A 15,922-nucleotide genomic window follows, 5' to 3' on the forward strand; every position below is an offset into this window, starting at 1 on the left:
TCTTTCTTAATTTCTGGAGTTTGAGCTTGCTCGAAAAGCTCTACCATTGATATAATCGTATCAATTGGTGCTTTCATTGACAAAAACTCTCTTTGAATACCAATTTTTTATAAAAAAAAAAAGGTGTTGCGTTTAGCAGTCGACATCGTGCGAAACCAAGTGGAAGAAGAAGAAGGAGAGATGGATTTGGGTTATTTGCAGTGTGGAGAACAAGAAATAAGAGAAAGGAATTGAAGCAATTGAGGTCAGGGTTACTTGCCAAAATTTCTTTTTGTTTGCAGATCAGTAGTTTACCTGGCTTGCTGCAAATCCCGTTGCTCGATTCTTCTATTGTGGTTGATTCGTATGAGTTGGTATATTGTTGAATGGGTATTAGTATTAGGCAAGAGGATTAGTGGGCAGAGCTTTTCGGAAAAGAAAAAAAAACAGGGGGTGCAAGGATGTTAAATTAATTATAGATATGGCAGGGAGTTTTGTATGCATTTGAAAAAAAAAACAAAAAAAATTGATTGAACTTGTTGATGGTTTGTGAGAAGCAGGCACGCTGACGAATAATTGAATTTCTTTTGTTGAAGGAATTTTAGGAGTTTAATATTTGAGAATCTAATACTGTGTGTCTGTGTTGATGGCTTTCGGACTAAATTCACTTTGGTTTGATGGTTGCGGTTAATCCACTAAGTTCACTTCTCCCTTGTTTCTAGGAGTTACCAACAAGCTCCTCTTTTTTCTCTCCCTTTATCTCCACTTCCTTCTTCTTTATAGGAACAACCGAGTCTCCTCTTTCAATCTCTTTGACTTGGTCGAAAGATTAAAAAAATTATTTTTTTAATTAAAACATTATTTGTCTATAAAAAATACAAATTAAAATTTAAATGCATATAAATATGAATGTTGTCATATATATTCAATTTTTTTTTTATTAAAATCGAAACCCAACTAAAATAACAGAACATTATTATTCAATATTACTCTAACCGTTGCATACTAACGGGTCACATTTCCTTATTTGGACGTCCCATTTTAATAGGTCATTTTCTAAATTGGAAGCTTATTACATAGCAATCATATAACCCATTATTTAAATCATATGTCAATGTGTTCCACTCATAATTATCTCTCTTACTTTTTTGAAAAACATATCTTAAAAAAAGTACTCTTTTTCTTATTTTATTAGTATAAATTATTTATTTCTTAAAATCTGTGTCCGGCCCTTATGGTTATTAATGTGGGAAGAAGGGAGTATAAAATTAAACTTAATCAATTGAGCAATTATTATTTATGAAAATAAATCCTATCTCTTTTTGCAAAATCAGAATTTTGGGAACTTTATTTGTAAAATTTTTATTTAGACAAAATGATCGAGTAGAGATAATTTAAATATGCATTCAAAAAATATATTAAACTATAGAAAAATAGATAATTTTGTAGATCTTTATTTATTTGATAAATTTATGTATTGTACTCATTATCAATTAAAATTAATTAATTGATATTTGAAATATTGAAAATATAAAGTTAAAAATTCATATGTTTTCGTATCCATATTTTTTTTAATTAATTGATGTGAAATATTTCACTTTTAAAATATGATTTATATTTTGAATATATTAAATAGATACTTTTTTTTTATTTAAAATATCATTTAATTTTGATGTTGGCCGTGCATCGCACGCGTGTACTAGTACTAACAACAAGAGAGATATTTATGGAGTTAGAAAATCAACTCCAACAATTTTAGTTGTGAATTCATCAAATTGGTTGTTAATTCTAGTTTTAGTTACAATAGATCTAGTTGTGAATTCAAGAACATTAAGTTATGAATTCATATACTATATGGATCCACCTTATTGATGTAAACGTAGTATCGAAGTTATTTGATAATAGTGTTTTTATCCAATCCAAAACCAATAACCCACCCTTCTTGGATATCTTTCGAAAATGGCAAAATTTTGTATTTTGAGTAATGGAATGATTGATACTCATCGCAATCTGTATTTCAATCTCTCAAATTTTGGAGTTTCACTAGAAATATGTATTAGATCTAATCCCATGGCTACATCTCACTATTAATTTGCTCTAATTTAAAAAAAAAAAAGAGAAAGAAAACACAATATCTTCGAGTTTCGACAGCACCTTGATCTGATTGCTTGCTCAAAAAAGAGAGAGAAAGAAGAGAACGAAAGATGAGAGATAGATGTCTGCATACCAAAAAAGAGAGAGGAGATAGAGATTTTTTTTTACCAAAAAAGAGAGAGGAGATAGAGATTTTTTTTTTGAAAATGTGTAGTATTTTTGTGATGATGTATTTGTGAGTAATTTTTTAATTTTAATTTTAAGGGCAATTTAGTCATTTAACACAAAAGTGGGTAATTTTTAAAGTTTTTATTATAATGCATAAATTTTTAATTTACTATAAGAAATAGGCTAGTTTGATATATTGACTCACTTAAAAATCGAATCAAACCATCTAATTCGATTTTCCTTCCAGTTACTAGTGGAAATCAAACAAATATTATGGATATGTTGACATCGAATAGGCCGAAAGTTATTACTAATTTATATATTTTGAATTAATTATATTATGTATCTTTAACTGTTAAAGTTTTTTATTCTAGAAAAATTAAAAAATTATTTATTTTTTAACCAATAAAATAGATTAAATTTAAAATCAAAATTTGAGTATAATTCGTCTATGAACAATTAACTCCACCCAACAAAGGAAACAAAGAAACTAAGCTAAAAAAGCAATTTTCAAATCAGGCCGAAAGAATAAAGAAAAGAGGCAAAATGAGATATACCTTCTTTGAAAGATGAAACATAAAATATACCCATTTTTTTCAAAACAATAAAATCTACCCACTTAAAACATTTTTACCCTTATTTGTAATTCGCGCATTGCTCGACACTGAAGCGTCGACGTCGAGCACTCAAGTGTCGAGCGTCAAGCATTGAACTGTCGAGCAACTGAGAACTGTTGAGCGAGACGGAGGTGTCAAGCGTCGAGCATTGAACTGTCGAGTAAGGCGAGACACCTCGAGCATCGCGTGTCGAGCAACTAAGAACTATCGAGCGAGGCGAAGGCGTCGAGCGTCGAGCGTCGAGCATTGAACTGTCGAGCAAGGCGAAGATGTCGAGCTTGGCGAGCAAGGGGATTTGTTTGGTATTTTCTTTTTGTCTTAAGGGTATCTTAATTTTTTCAACCTCAAAACGAGTACATTTTATACATTTCTTTTATAGTGGGTATATTTTTATTTTTGTCTTTTAAATTGGGTAAAAACTACCATTAAAGAAAAATAAACCAAAGGTTAAATTTGATGAAGACGTCGTTTAAAAATAGAATCAAGAAATTATTAAAATAAAATTAATGTGCTGAAATGGAAAAAAAAATGTGAAAATACGGTCAGTAAATTATTACAATAAATATAATTGGAAAAAATGTGAAAATGGGGCGAAAAAGCACTTGAGAGGATTTGAAATTATTATCTGTTGCCCTATTTTCATTTCCGCCGCCGCCATTCCCACCGCTTCCGCCCTTCACTCTTTTTTTGCCTCCAATTATTATCTGCTCCATGAATTTGTTCAACACAAGTCTCAGATTGGAGTTTCTATTATACTCTTAAGAACCCCTCTCAATCCATCCCCAAAATGGAGCCAGATTTCTTCAAAAATCTACCAGCAGAAATCATCACCGAGATCCTCTTAAGACTACCTGTTGTAAGCATTCCAATAAGCAAATGTGTTTGCAAGCGATGGCTCCATCTGCTTGAGTCTGATGCATTTGTCAAGTCTCATTTTGCCAGATCCGCCCCCGCCCTCGTTGTTGTGGGGAATTCAAATCAGTTGAAAGTTTTGGAATTGGAAGGCGAGCTCAATCTCCATCTCGAGAGCTACAATCCACTCACCCAGTATGATGTCCCTTACCGCTTGATTGGAAGAATAAGGAATTGTTTTGATGGTTTTCTTGTTATAAATTTGAGTTTTGATAAGCTTGTTGTATGTAATCCGATCACTCGTGAAGTTATTGAGCTGGATCTGCCTGCAGATCCACAACAGTCTACTCTTCTAGAAGTATCTGCTTTGGGATTTGGGGGAAGCGAGGTAGTCTGTATTAAACGTAGGCCCTATGATGATAAATTGGATTGTCATGTATACACTCTTGGAGCAGGATCATGGAGACGCCTTGAAGGTATTCCATATAATTACCATGACGGTGAAGGTGCATTTGTTAATGGAAATCTCCATTGGATAGCAACCATTGGAGGAGAAGCGTCATGGATTTCTTGCTTTGATGTTGAAACAGAATGTTTTAGCTTCTTTAAAGCTCCTCCTTATCATGCTCAAGGATTGCCCTTGATAAGAGTAACTTCCATTTCTGCTTTGAGCGGTTGCCTATGGTTTTGCAAGGTAGCATCCGAATATGTAAATTCTGATGGGGGATGCGAGCTTACTATATGGATTATGAAGGAATATGGAGTGGACGAATCTTGGAGCATGGAATATGTGATCCCCATTGATGATGGCTTGAGGTATGTTGATCCCATCAAAGTTTTCGAAAATGGCGACCTATTGTTGTTAATGACGGTATACTTTTCCGATCGCCTTTTCTACTACTCTAAGAAGACTAAAACTATGCAAAGCATTGATTTGTTTGGTGCAGGGGAGACCTCTGACCGTGTCAAGTGTGGGCTTTTCACTCCCACCTTTGTTTCACTCAAAACTTTAGGTTTAGGTGTGGAGAATGTAACCTCATTCTGATTGATTGCATTTTCATAATGCTGCATCAACTAAATGTGTGTTTGAAGATTGAATTAGTGATGAAGCATATCATTTAGATCAAGGAAATTATCTATATATATTATGGTTCCTTTTGGTACATTTCATAGTGGCATTGATGCTGCTCCTACTCCTACTCCTACTCCTACTTGTATAGTTTGAGGGATTATTATCCGTGTTTTTTTTTTTTTAATGAATCATGTGATGATGAGATTGTTGTTTGTTATATATGTAGTGATATTTGTCAATATGAAATTTCTATGTAGCTTGTGTTAATTTGAGTTTTTATTTGTCTGTGGAATGACTGAATGAACAATTGTTATATGTGGCTTTTGAGTTTGTAAAGATCATGTTGTCTGAATTGAGTAGAAGGCCTATGATTGGCTAGCAAACATGGCTTCATGTATTATTATGTGGATTAGAATTTAGACACCACTAATTAAACACCATCAGAAATCTTCAATAATATATTACTTCCTGCGTCCCATTGATAATGACTCATTACTTTTGGGTGGGATGCTGGTGGGTGGGTATTACCCGGACCAGAACCGAAACTGTTCATTACCCGTTGAGCTATAGAGCAATGGTTCTGGTTCTGCTCAGACCCAGAACCTAATCGGTCCAGACCCAATTCAACCCGTTTGTTTCGGGTCTGGTCCGACCTGAACCATAAACCTTTTTTTTTTTTGAGTTCATTTCTTTTTTATATATATAGTTTTGAGCCCGATCCGACCTGATCGTAAATATATATATATTTTTTAATTTGATTTCAGTACGACCCGTTGTGACATAATATGATTAAAGAGCACAATCAAACAGAAAACGTAAAGAAGAAACAGATTTATGTAGTTCACCAATTTGGCTACATCTACGGGCAGAGTGGAGAACATATTGTACTATGCGGCTAGGGCTACCCACGGGTAGCGAGACCCCCGTACATTTTGACCGAAGTGGGAAATTCAAGGCATCAACAAAATGCATTTCATTTTTTACAAATTCTGGTATTTTTGCCACCCCACCCCCACCCCCACCCACCCCCTACCCCTACCCCTACCCCCAAGCCAATTTTTTTTTCTTCTACAAATCTGATTTTTTTCACCACTGACCCACCACCCACCTGCCCTACAACCCCCAAGCCAATTTTTTTTCCCTATTTTTTAAGTATATAAATTTTATTAGTTTTTTTAAAATTGATCTCGAGGGGTGGGGGCAGGGGTGGTCAGCGGTGAAAAAATCAGATTTGTCGAAAAGAAAAAAAAATAGCTTGGGGGGGTGGCGAAAAAACCAGAATTTGTAAAAATGAAATTCATTTTTGTCTGAAACTTTATGCATTTTTTGTGTAAAAAGTTTTGTATTTTGAAAAAAAAAAGAAAAAAATTGGCTTCCAGGGGCCGGGGGGGGGGGGGGGGGGTTCGTGGGCGATGTCTGTAATGTACTCTGTCGAACTCGAAATGTCATATTGAGGGATCTGATTCCAAATTCCAAATTCAGACGGTCATACCCATTGGCTTTTTTGGGTTTGGTAATGGGTATTATTGGATCCATGTGTATTATCAGACCCATGGGTAATTAAGCTACCCGAACCATTTTATTTTATCACTTAATGGTTCGTTCCAGATCCGGATCCAATAAGCAATGGGTCGGTTCTGAATCTGAAACCATAATAATTTTAACGATTCTGGTCCGAGTAATACCCACCCATTGACATCCCTACTTTTGGGCACTATTATTAAGAAAAAGAGTGATTTAAGGGTAAAAGTGATATAAAGTGGTGTCCATAATTTTTTGTGAGAGAAGGTGGTTTACTTTTATGGAATACGCCATTATCAATGGGACAGACTAAAAAAGAATGTGAGTCTTTATCAATGAGACAGATGGAGTATTATTTAAGAATCTTACACTAACACATAAATGTAAGCTGGAATACAAAATAGCTAGGGAATTATGCAAAAATAACCGAGTTTATATCCTCGCTAGTACATACATAAGTTAGGGCGAAAGGGTATTATCATATACTCCCTTCGTCCGCGATATCGTTTCCACATTGTGAACGGTGCGATTTTTAAGAAAAATGATGAATAGTAGTAGATGGTAGTGGATATTATAGTGAGTGGAGTTTGGGTCTCACTATTATTGTGAGTGAAAGTTTGTGGACTCTACTTCTATATATGAAAGTGGAAACGATATCGCGGACGGACCGCAATGGCAAGTGTGGAAACGATATGACGGACGGAGGGAGTATTATGTTTATCTAGTGTGATGTGGACAAAAATACGCATCGCTACAACACCTGAAGAGAGTATCCAAATTTAGAAAACGCCCACAAGGAACAACACTGTTTTATTCTGGAGCAGTCCTGTAGGGCCCAAAACACCGCCGCAAAGAACAAGCAGAAGCCCAATTATGAGGAGTCCATATAATCCCGTTGAGCTCGTTAGCCCTTAAACTACTTTGACCGAGGCCCAAACTACAATCGCCCATGATATTACAAGCCTAACTCCCTGTAGATACAACCCACCCTATGAAGAATTCAACAAGTGCTGATAATCAAGACCGAGATCAAAAAAATTTCAGGAAGATCGGGATAAAAGCATAAAGATAAGCATGAAGATTGATAGTTCTGTTCTAAGTCTAGATAGAGTTTTATTCCTAACACAATTCATAGTCATTACCTATAAATATGTGTGAAGCCCTAATGTAAGATCATCGTCAATCATAGTTTTCTTATTCGAATAGCCTCACGCATAAAATCAATACAAAGTTCTGTGTTTTATCATTCTTTGCTTTCTTGTTGCTTTCTTTCATAGCTGTTATTTTCGGGCACAACATAGTGCTACTTATTTCAACAAACTTTGATCATAGTGATATATATCTATATCTATCTATACTAATAGAAAAAGTATGTTGGGCACAAAGTATAGATTTCCTTATAACATATTCCCTCCGTCCGCCAAGATTATGTAAAAATTACTATATTTGGCGTCCACCAAGATTATGTCACTTTCCTTTTATGGCAATGGTCCCACCATTCTCTTTAATATTTTATCCTTACTAACACTCTTTATTTACAAAAAACCCCACTCAAAATTCAATCTCAACCACACATCTCATAAAGTGGTGAGACCCTTTCTCCACTACATCAAAATTATCACCAATTTTATTAAATTCCGTGCCCAAGCAATTTTACATAATTTTGGCGGACGAAGGGAGTATTTATTTTTAAGGGCAATTCTGTAAATTATACTCCCTCCGTCCGTGATATCGTTTCCATATTGTGGACGGCGCGGGTTTTAAGAAAAATAGTGAATAGTAGTTGATATGTACGTAGTGAGTGGAGTTTGGGTCCCACTATTGTTGTGAGTGGAAGTTTGTGGACACTACTTCTATAAATGGAAGTGGAAACGATATCGCGGACGGACCGAAATGGCAAATGTGGAAACGATATCACGGACGGAGGGAGTATAATTCTAAAAAATAAAATAATTTATAAAATATTAAAATGCTACAAAAATATATTAATTAATTATATCACCTTATCCTTAAATGAATTTACATCCCCTTATTCAAATCTATTTGATATATATCTGAAACTTCTTTTTAGAATTCTGAAAAAAAAAAAACATCCTATAAAATCTATTTGCTTAACTAGATAAATAAAAATAACAATAAATCACTATATATAAATAAATAGAGTACATATACACTAAACTATATATATAAATGTTATCGTACTTTGATATGTATATGTTTGAAAATTTAGTATAAATGATAGATTTCTTAAAAAATACAATCAAATATTTAATTAGTTTAGAGAGATACTAATATATCTTGATATGTACATGTTTAAAATTTTAGTGTAAATGCTAGATTTTTTAAAAAATACAATGAAATATTTTATTACTTTAGAGAGATATTAATATATCGATAAATTAATGATTTATTAATTTTGATAAATTAAGTAATTTTTTAATTCATACAGTGTTTTCTTAATTTTTAATTACAATTTTAAATTAAGTTATAACATGTAAAAATAAATGTGAGATAATATTTAAATTAAATAAATACATGAATATATCAATATATCGTGCCTGATATTGTTGAAGATCCTAATGATGATCAAGTTGAAGATGATTCAACAATAGATTAATATTTTAAAAAAGTTACCAAAGTATTCATGTTGGGGATGAATATGACAATTACGGAAGTGACATCAGTCACGTCTGGATTGACGGACACTAGCAACCTAAAACCACGAGCAACATTAGAGCCCTCCGATGCCGGTGGGGGTGTCGATGGAAGGGCCTCCGATGCTCAAGTCAATAAATTGATATAAATAATAGACGTAAGTAACATAATAAAATAAATAAAATAAAAGAGAAGATATAGTAACAAGTAGTATATCCGGAAGATCGGGATATCCCGGTGGTCAAAGTTAAAGCTAATGAGCGATGTGGAATAAAGGACGACGGACGTCCGGCTAGCGGGGCTAGTCGGGTGATCGAAACCCCTAGAGTGTTGTGAGCATGGAGGCGGAACGATAGAGCAGGAAAAGCGAGAGTGAGAGATCGTGTGCAAGTACAAGCATTGATACGAGTGATTGTGGATCTTTATCCTGATTAATAAGTTTGAATATATACAGGACGAACCTACGGATAGACGGCTAGAGTTAGGGTCTTGCTGGAATGCCTGTTGCAACCCTAGCGGTTCCGACTTCTTAGGAAATGATCTCCTACGACTTTCGCTGCTTGATTTCCCTTACCACCGAGCAAAAATAAAGAGTTCTGTTAATGGTTTTCTTGTACTAAGGATGCATGTTGATGTTGATCTAAGGGTGCGTGTTGATATGCTTTCTATATGCAATCCGATACTCGTGAAGTTAGTAAGCTAGATCTGCCGTCAGATCCACAAATATCTTCTTCAGAAGTATCCGCAAAATCACTGGCCGATACAAGGCGATCTGTATTAAAGTTGAGGACTGTGATGATAAATTGGATTGTCATGTATACACTGGAACTATGCAAAGTATTGATTTGTTTGGTGCAGGGGAGACCTCTGACCGTGTCAAGTATCGGCTTTTCACTCCCACCCTTGTTTCACTCAAAACTTTAGGTTTAGGTGTGGAGAATGTAACCTCATTCTGATTGTTTGCATTTTCATAATGCTACCATCTCTTTAGTCTAGACTAGCATCAACTAAATGTATGTTTGAAGATTGAATTTGTATCATTTAGATCAAGGAAACTATATATATGTGTATTATGTTTCCTTTGGTACATTTCTTAGTGGCAATGATGCTGCTCCTGCTTGTACAGTTTGAAGAATTATTGCCTGTGTTTTTTTGTGATGAATGTTGTTTGTTATATATGGATTTATGCTGTGATATCTGGCAATATGAAATAATTGCATGATTGGACAAATAAACAAGAATAGAGGATAGGATGTGTATAGATTAAAGAATTATGTTATGTGATACGCCCAACCCAATCTCTAGATTGACCCAATTATGCTCCAGCCCATTAGATTTTTATTATCAAAAATAAATATGTAATCTCTAAGTTTGCTCAGCAGGAAATTAATATTTTGGTTGAATTTTATCAAATCTCTCACTTCTTTCTTAATTTCTGGAGTTTGAGCTTGCTCGAAAAGCTCCACCACTGATATAATCGTATCAATTGGTGCTTTCATTGACAGAAACTCTCTTTGAATATCCATTCCTTCTCTCTTTCTTCTCTTCTCCCTCTTCTCTTTCTAAACCCTAACCCAATTAGTTCATGATTTTTTTTTCACCTCTCAATCCATCCCAAAATGAAGCCAGATTTCTTCAAAAATCTACCACCAGAAATCATCACCGAGATCTTCTTAAGGCTACCTGCTGTAAGCATTCTAATAAGCAAATGTGTTTGCAAGCGATGGATCCATCTGCTGGAGTCTGATGCTTTTGTCAAGTCTCATTTTGCCAGATCCGCCCCCGCCCTCGTTGTTTTGGGGGATTCAGGTGGGTTGAAAGTTTTGGAATTCGAAGGCGAGCTCGATCTGAACCTTGAGAGCCACGATCCACTCATCAAGTATGATTTCCCTTACCGCCAAGCAAAACTAAGCAGTTCTGTTAATGGTTTGATTGTAGTAAGGGTGCGTTTTAATATGATTTGTGTATGTAATCCGATCACTCGTGAAGTTATTAAGCTGGATCTGCCTTCTTCTTCAAGAGTATCTGGTTTTGGATTTGGGGCAAGCAAAATCAGTGGCCGATACAAGGCGGTCAGTATTAGAAGTAAGCCCTATAATGATAAATTGGATTGTCATGTATACACTCTTGGAACAGGATCTTGGCGACGCCTTGAAGGTATTCCGTATATGCACCATAATGGTGAAGGTGCATTTGTTAATGGAAATCTCCATTGGATAACAACCATTGGAGGAGAAGCGTCATGGATTTCTTGCTTTGATGTTGAAACAGAATGTTTTAGCTTCTTTAAAGCTCCTCCCTATCTTCCTCAAGTCTTGAGAATAGGAACGACCTTGTCCGTTTTGAGCGGTTGCCTATGGATTTGCAAGGTAACAGTCGACTGTGAAGATGATGGTTGGCGATGTGAGGTTACTATATGGATTATGAAGGAATATGGAGTGGACGAATCTTGGAGCTTGGAATATGTGATCCCTCTTGATGATGACATCCTGAGAGTTGATCCCATCAAGTTTTCGAAAATGGCGACCTATTGATGTTAGTGAAGAAAGACATTTCTTGGCGCCTTTTCTACTACTCTAAGAAGACTAAAACTCTGCAAAGTATTGATTTGTTTGGTGCAGGGGAGACCTCTGACCGTGTCAACTGTGGGCTTTTCACTCCCACCTTTGTTTCACTCAAAACTTTAGGTTTAGGTGTTGAGAATGTAATCTCACTCTGATTGTTTGTATTTTCATGATGCTGCATCAACTAAATGTATGTTTCAAGCTTGAATTAGTAATGAAGAATATCATTTAGATCATGGAAATTATCTATATTTATTATGGTTCCTTTTGGTACATTTCTTAGTGGCAATGATGCTGCTCCTGCTTGTATAGTTTGAGGGATTATTACCTGTGTTTGTTTGTGATGAATCATGTGATGATGAGATTGTTGTTTGTTATATATGGATTTATGCAGTGATATCTGGCAATATGAAATAATTGCATGATTGGACAAATTAGGGCTGGAAAAATTTACCGAAAACTCGGTATACCGGCCATACCTTACCGTAAAATACCGAATTTAAGGTATACCGATTTTTTTGGTAAGGTATGATACCGTACCGAAGATTTAAGGTAAGGTAAAGGTATAGATTTTCCAGATACCGGGATATACCGGCGTATACCGTTAACGCGGTATATACCGAAAAAATTAATACCATATTACTGGTATACCGACATATATCGAATATTACTGTATATACCGGTGATGCGGTATCATACCTTATTATGGTATACCTTAATATTCGGTATATACCGATAATAAGGTACAATACCTTATTCTGATATACCGCAGTTGTCCGTATATATTGGTATACCGAAAATCGCGGTATATATCGTATCAAAATCTATAGTTGTAAAATATATAATATATATTTTTATGTTTATATTTTTAAAAATATTTATAAATTATCTAAACATGTTTTAAATAAATAAGTTATCAATTTTTTACCGTATTGAATTTTATCGATTTCGGTAATACCGATTATTTTGGTATACCGTTAAAGTGCGGTATACCGAAATAAAGATACGGTAAAGGTTTTGTATATTCTCATACCGTACTTAAGGTATACCGAACTAAGGTATACCGTAGGTAAAGGTAAGGTAAAGGTATGAATTTTCTCCATACCGAAGGTAAAGATAAGGTATAAGGTATGATCGATTTAATAAGGTATACCGTACCGTACCACCCTAGGACAAATAAACAAGAATAGAGGATAGGATGTGTATAGATTAAAGAATTATGTTATGTGATACGCCCAACCCAATCTCTAGATTGACCCAATTATGCTCCAACCCATTAGCCCATTAGGTTTTTATTATCAGATATAAAATGTAATCTCTAAGTTTGCTTAGCAAGAAATGAATATTTTGGTTGATTTTTATCAAATCTCTCACTTCTTTCTTAATTTCTGGAGTTTGAGCTTGCTCGAAAAGCTCTACCATTGATATAATCGTATCAATTGGTGCTTTCATTGACAAAAACTCTCTTTGAATACCAATTTTTTATATAAAAAAAAGGTGTTGCGTTTAGCAGTCGGCATCGTGCGAAACCAAGTGGAAGAAGAAGAAGGAGAGATGGATTTGGGTTATTTGCAGTGTGGAGAACAAGAAATAAGAGAAAGGAATTGAAGCAATTGAGGTCAGGGTTACTTGCCAAAATTTCTTTTTGTTTGCAGATCAGTAGTTTACCTGGCTTGCTGCAAATCCCGTTGCTCGATTCTTCTATTGTGGTTGATTCGTATGAGTTGGTATTGTTGAATGGGTATTAGTATTAGGCAAGAGGATTAGTGGGCAGAGCTTTTCGGAAAAGAAAAAAAAAACAGGGGGTGCAAGGATGTTAAATTAATTATAGATATGGCAGGGAGTTTTGTATGCATTTGAAAAAAAAAACAAAAAAAATTGATTGAACTTGTTGATGGTTTGTGAGAAGCAGGCACGCTGACGAATAATTGAATTTCTTTTGTTGAAGGAATTTTAGGAGTTTAATATTTGAGAATCTAATACTGTGTGTCTGTGTTGATGGCTTTCGGACTAAATTCACTTTGGTTTGATGGTTGCGGTTAATCCACTAAGTTCACTTCTCCCTTGTTTCTAGGAGTTACCAACAAGCTCCTCTTTTTTCTCTCCCTTTATCTCCACTTCCTTCTTCTTTATAGGAACAACCGAGTCTCCTCTTTCAATCTCTTTGACTTGGTCGAAAGATTAAAAAAATTATTTTTTTAATTAAAACATTATTTGTCTATAAAAAATACAAATTAAAATTTAAATGCATATAAATATGAATGTTGTCATATATATTCAAATTATTTTTTTTATTAAAATCGAAACCCAACTAAAATAACGGAACATTATTATTCAATATTACTCTAGCCGTTGCATACTAATGGGTCACATTTCCTTATTTGGACGTCCCATTTTAATAGGTCATTTTCTAAATTGGAAGCTTATTACATAGCAATCATATAACCCATTATTTAAATCATATGTCAATGTGCTCCACTCATAATTATCTCTCTTACTTTTTTGAAAAGCATATCTTAAAAAAAAAAACAAGTACTCTTTTTCTTATTTTATTAGTATAAATTATTTATTTCTTAAAATCTGTGTCCGGTCCGGCCCTTATGGCTTATTAATGTGGGAAGAAGGGAATATAAAATTAAACTTAATCAATTGAGCAATTATTATTTATGAAAATAAATCCTATCTCTTTTTGCAAAATCAGAATTTTGGGAACTTTATTTGTAAAATTTTTATTTAGACAAAATGATCGAGTAAAGATAATTTAAATATGCATTCAAAAAATATATTAAACTATATAAAAATAGATAATTTTGTAGATCTTTATTTATTTGATAAATTTATGTATTGTACTCATTTTCAATTAAAATTAATTAATTGATATTTGAAATATTGAAAATATAAAGTTAAAAATTCATATATTTTCGTATCAATATTTTTTTTAATTAATTGATGTGAAATATTTCACTTTTAAAAGTATGATTTATATTTTGAATATATTAAATAGATATACTTTTTTATTTAAAATATAATTTAATTTTGATGTTGGCCGTGCATCGCACGGATGCGTGTACTAGTACTAACAACAAGACAAGAGAGATATTTATGGAGTTAGAAAATCAACTCCAACAATTTTAGTTGTTAATTCATCAAATTGGTTGTTAATTCTAGTTTTAGTTGCAATAGATCTAGTTGTGAATTCAAGAACATTAAATTATGAATTCTTAAATCTAGTCGTAAATTCAAGAACATTAATTAGTTATCTAATTTTTTGTTACTTTCAATCGATCAAAATACTATATGGATCCACCTTATTGATGTAAACGTATTATCGAAGTTATTTGATAATAGTGTTTTTATCCAATCCAAAACCAATAACCCACCCTTCTTGGATATCTTTCGAAAATGGCAAAATTTTGGATTTTGAGTAATGGAATGATTGATACTCATCGCAATCTGTATTTCAATCTCTCCAATTTTGGAGTTTCACTATAAATATGTATTAGATCTAATCCCATGGTTACATCTCACTATTAATTTGCTCTAATTTAAAAAAAAAAAGAGAAAGAAAACACAATATCTCCGAGTTTCGACAGCACCTTGATCTGATTGCTTGCTCAAAAAAGCATGATTTTGAAATGTGTAGTATTTTCGTGATGATGTATTTGTGAGTAATTTTTTAATTTTAATTTTAAGGGCAATTTAGTCATTTAACACAAAAGTGGATAATTTTTAAAGTTTTTATTATAATGGATAAATTTTTAATTTACTATAAGAAATATGCTAGTTTGATATATTGACACACTTAAAAATCGAATCAAACCATCTAATTCGATTTTCCTTCCAGTTACTAGTGGAAATCAAACAAATATTATGGATATGTTGACATCGAATAGGCCGAAAGTTATTACTAATTTATATATTTTGAATTAATTATATTATGTATCTTTAACTGTTAAAGTTTTTTATTCTAGAAAAATTAAAAAATTATTTATTTTTTAGCCAATAAAATAGATTAAATTTAAAATCAAAATTTGAATATAATTCGTCTATGAACAATTAACTCCACCCAACAAAGGAAACAAAGAAAAACTAAGCTAAAAAAGCAATATTCAAATCAGGCGGAAAGAATAAAGAAAAGAGGCAAAATGAGATATACCTTCTTTGAAAGATGAAACATAAAATATACCCTTTTTTTTTTTTTGAGGAGAATATACTCATTTTTTTCAAAACAATAAAATCTACCCACTTAGAACATTTTTACCCTTATTTGTAATTCGTGCATTGCTCGACACTGAAGCGTCAACGTCGAGCACTCAAGTGTCGAGCATTGAACTGTCGAGCAACTGAGAACTGTTGAGCGAGACGGAGGCGTCAAGCGTCGAGCATTGAACTGTCGAGTA

At 33.6% G+C, this 15,922-nt stretch overlaps 1 protein-coding gene across 3 annotated transcripts in view; it reads left to right on the forward strand.

The window, feature by feature from the left end:
- The first annotated feature begins 3,470 nt into the window (after positions 1-3,470).
- The window catches only part of LOC131002358 (F-box/kelch-repeat protein At3g23880-like), a 30,442-nt gene continuing 17,990 nt past the window's right edge, over positions 3,471-15,922 (forward strand). For 2 of the 3 annotated variants that reach the window (XR_009094264.1, XM_057928854.1), the window contains exon 1: positions 3,471-4,526. Coding sequence is in view for 2 of the 3 variants with exons in the window: in XM_057928854.1 (XP_057784837.1) it covers positions 3,646-4,526 (881 nt within the window). In the remaining variant the exon portion in view is untranslated. Of the gene's footprint in view, positions 4,527-4,657; positions 5,023-15,922 lie in introns of those variants that run through there. The other variant, XM_057928855.1, reaches the window with a different exon arrangement.

Source organism: Salvia miltiorrhiza, unplaced genomic scaffold (assembly GCF_028751815.1).
Source record: "Salvia miltiorrhiza cultivar Shanhuang (shh) unplaced genomic scaffold, IMPLAD_Smil_shh fragScaff_scaffold_112_2, whole genome shotgun sequence".
Taxonomy (NCBI): Eukaryota; Viridiplantae; Streptophyta; class Magnoliopsida; order Lamiales; family Lamiaceae; genus Salvia; species Salvia miltiorrhiza.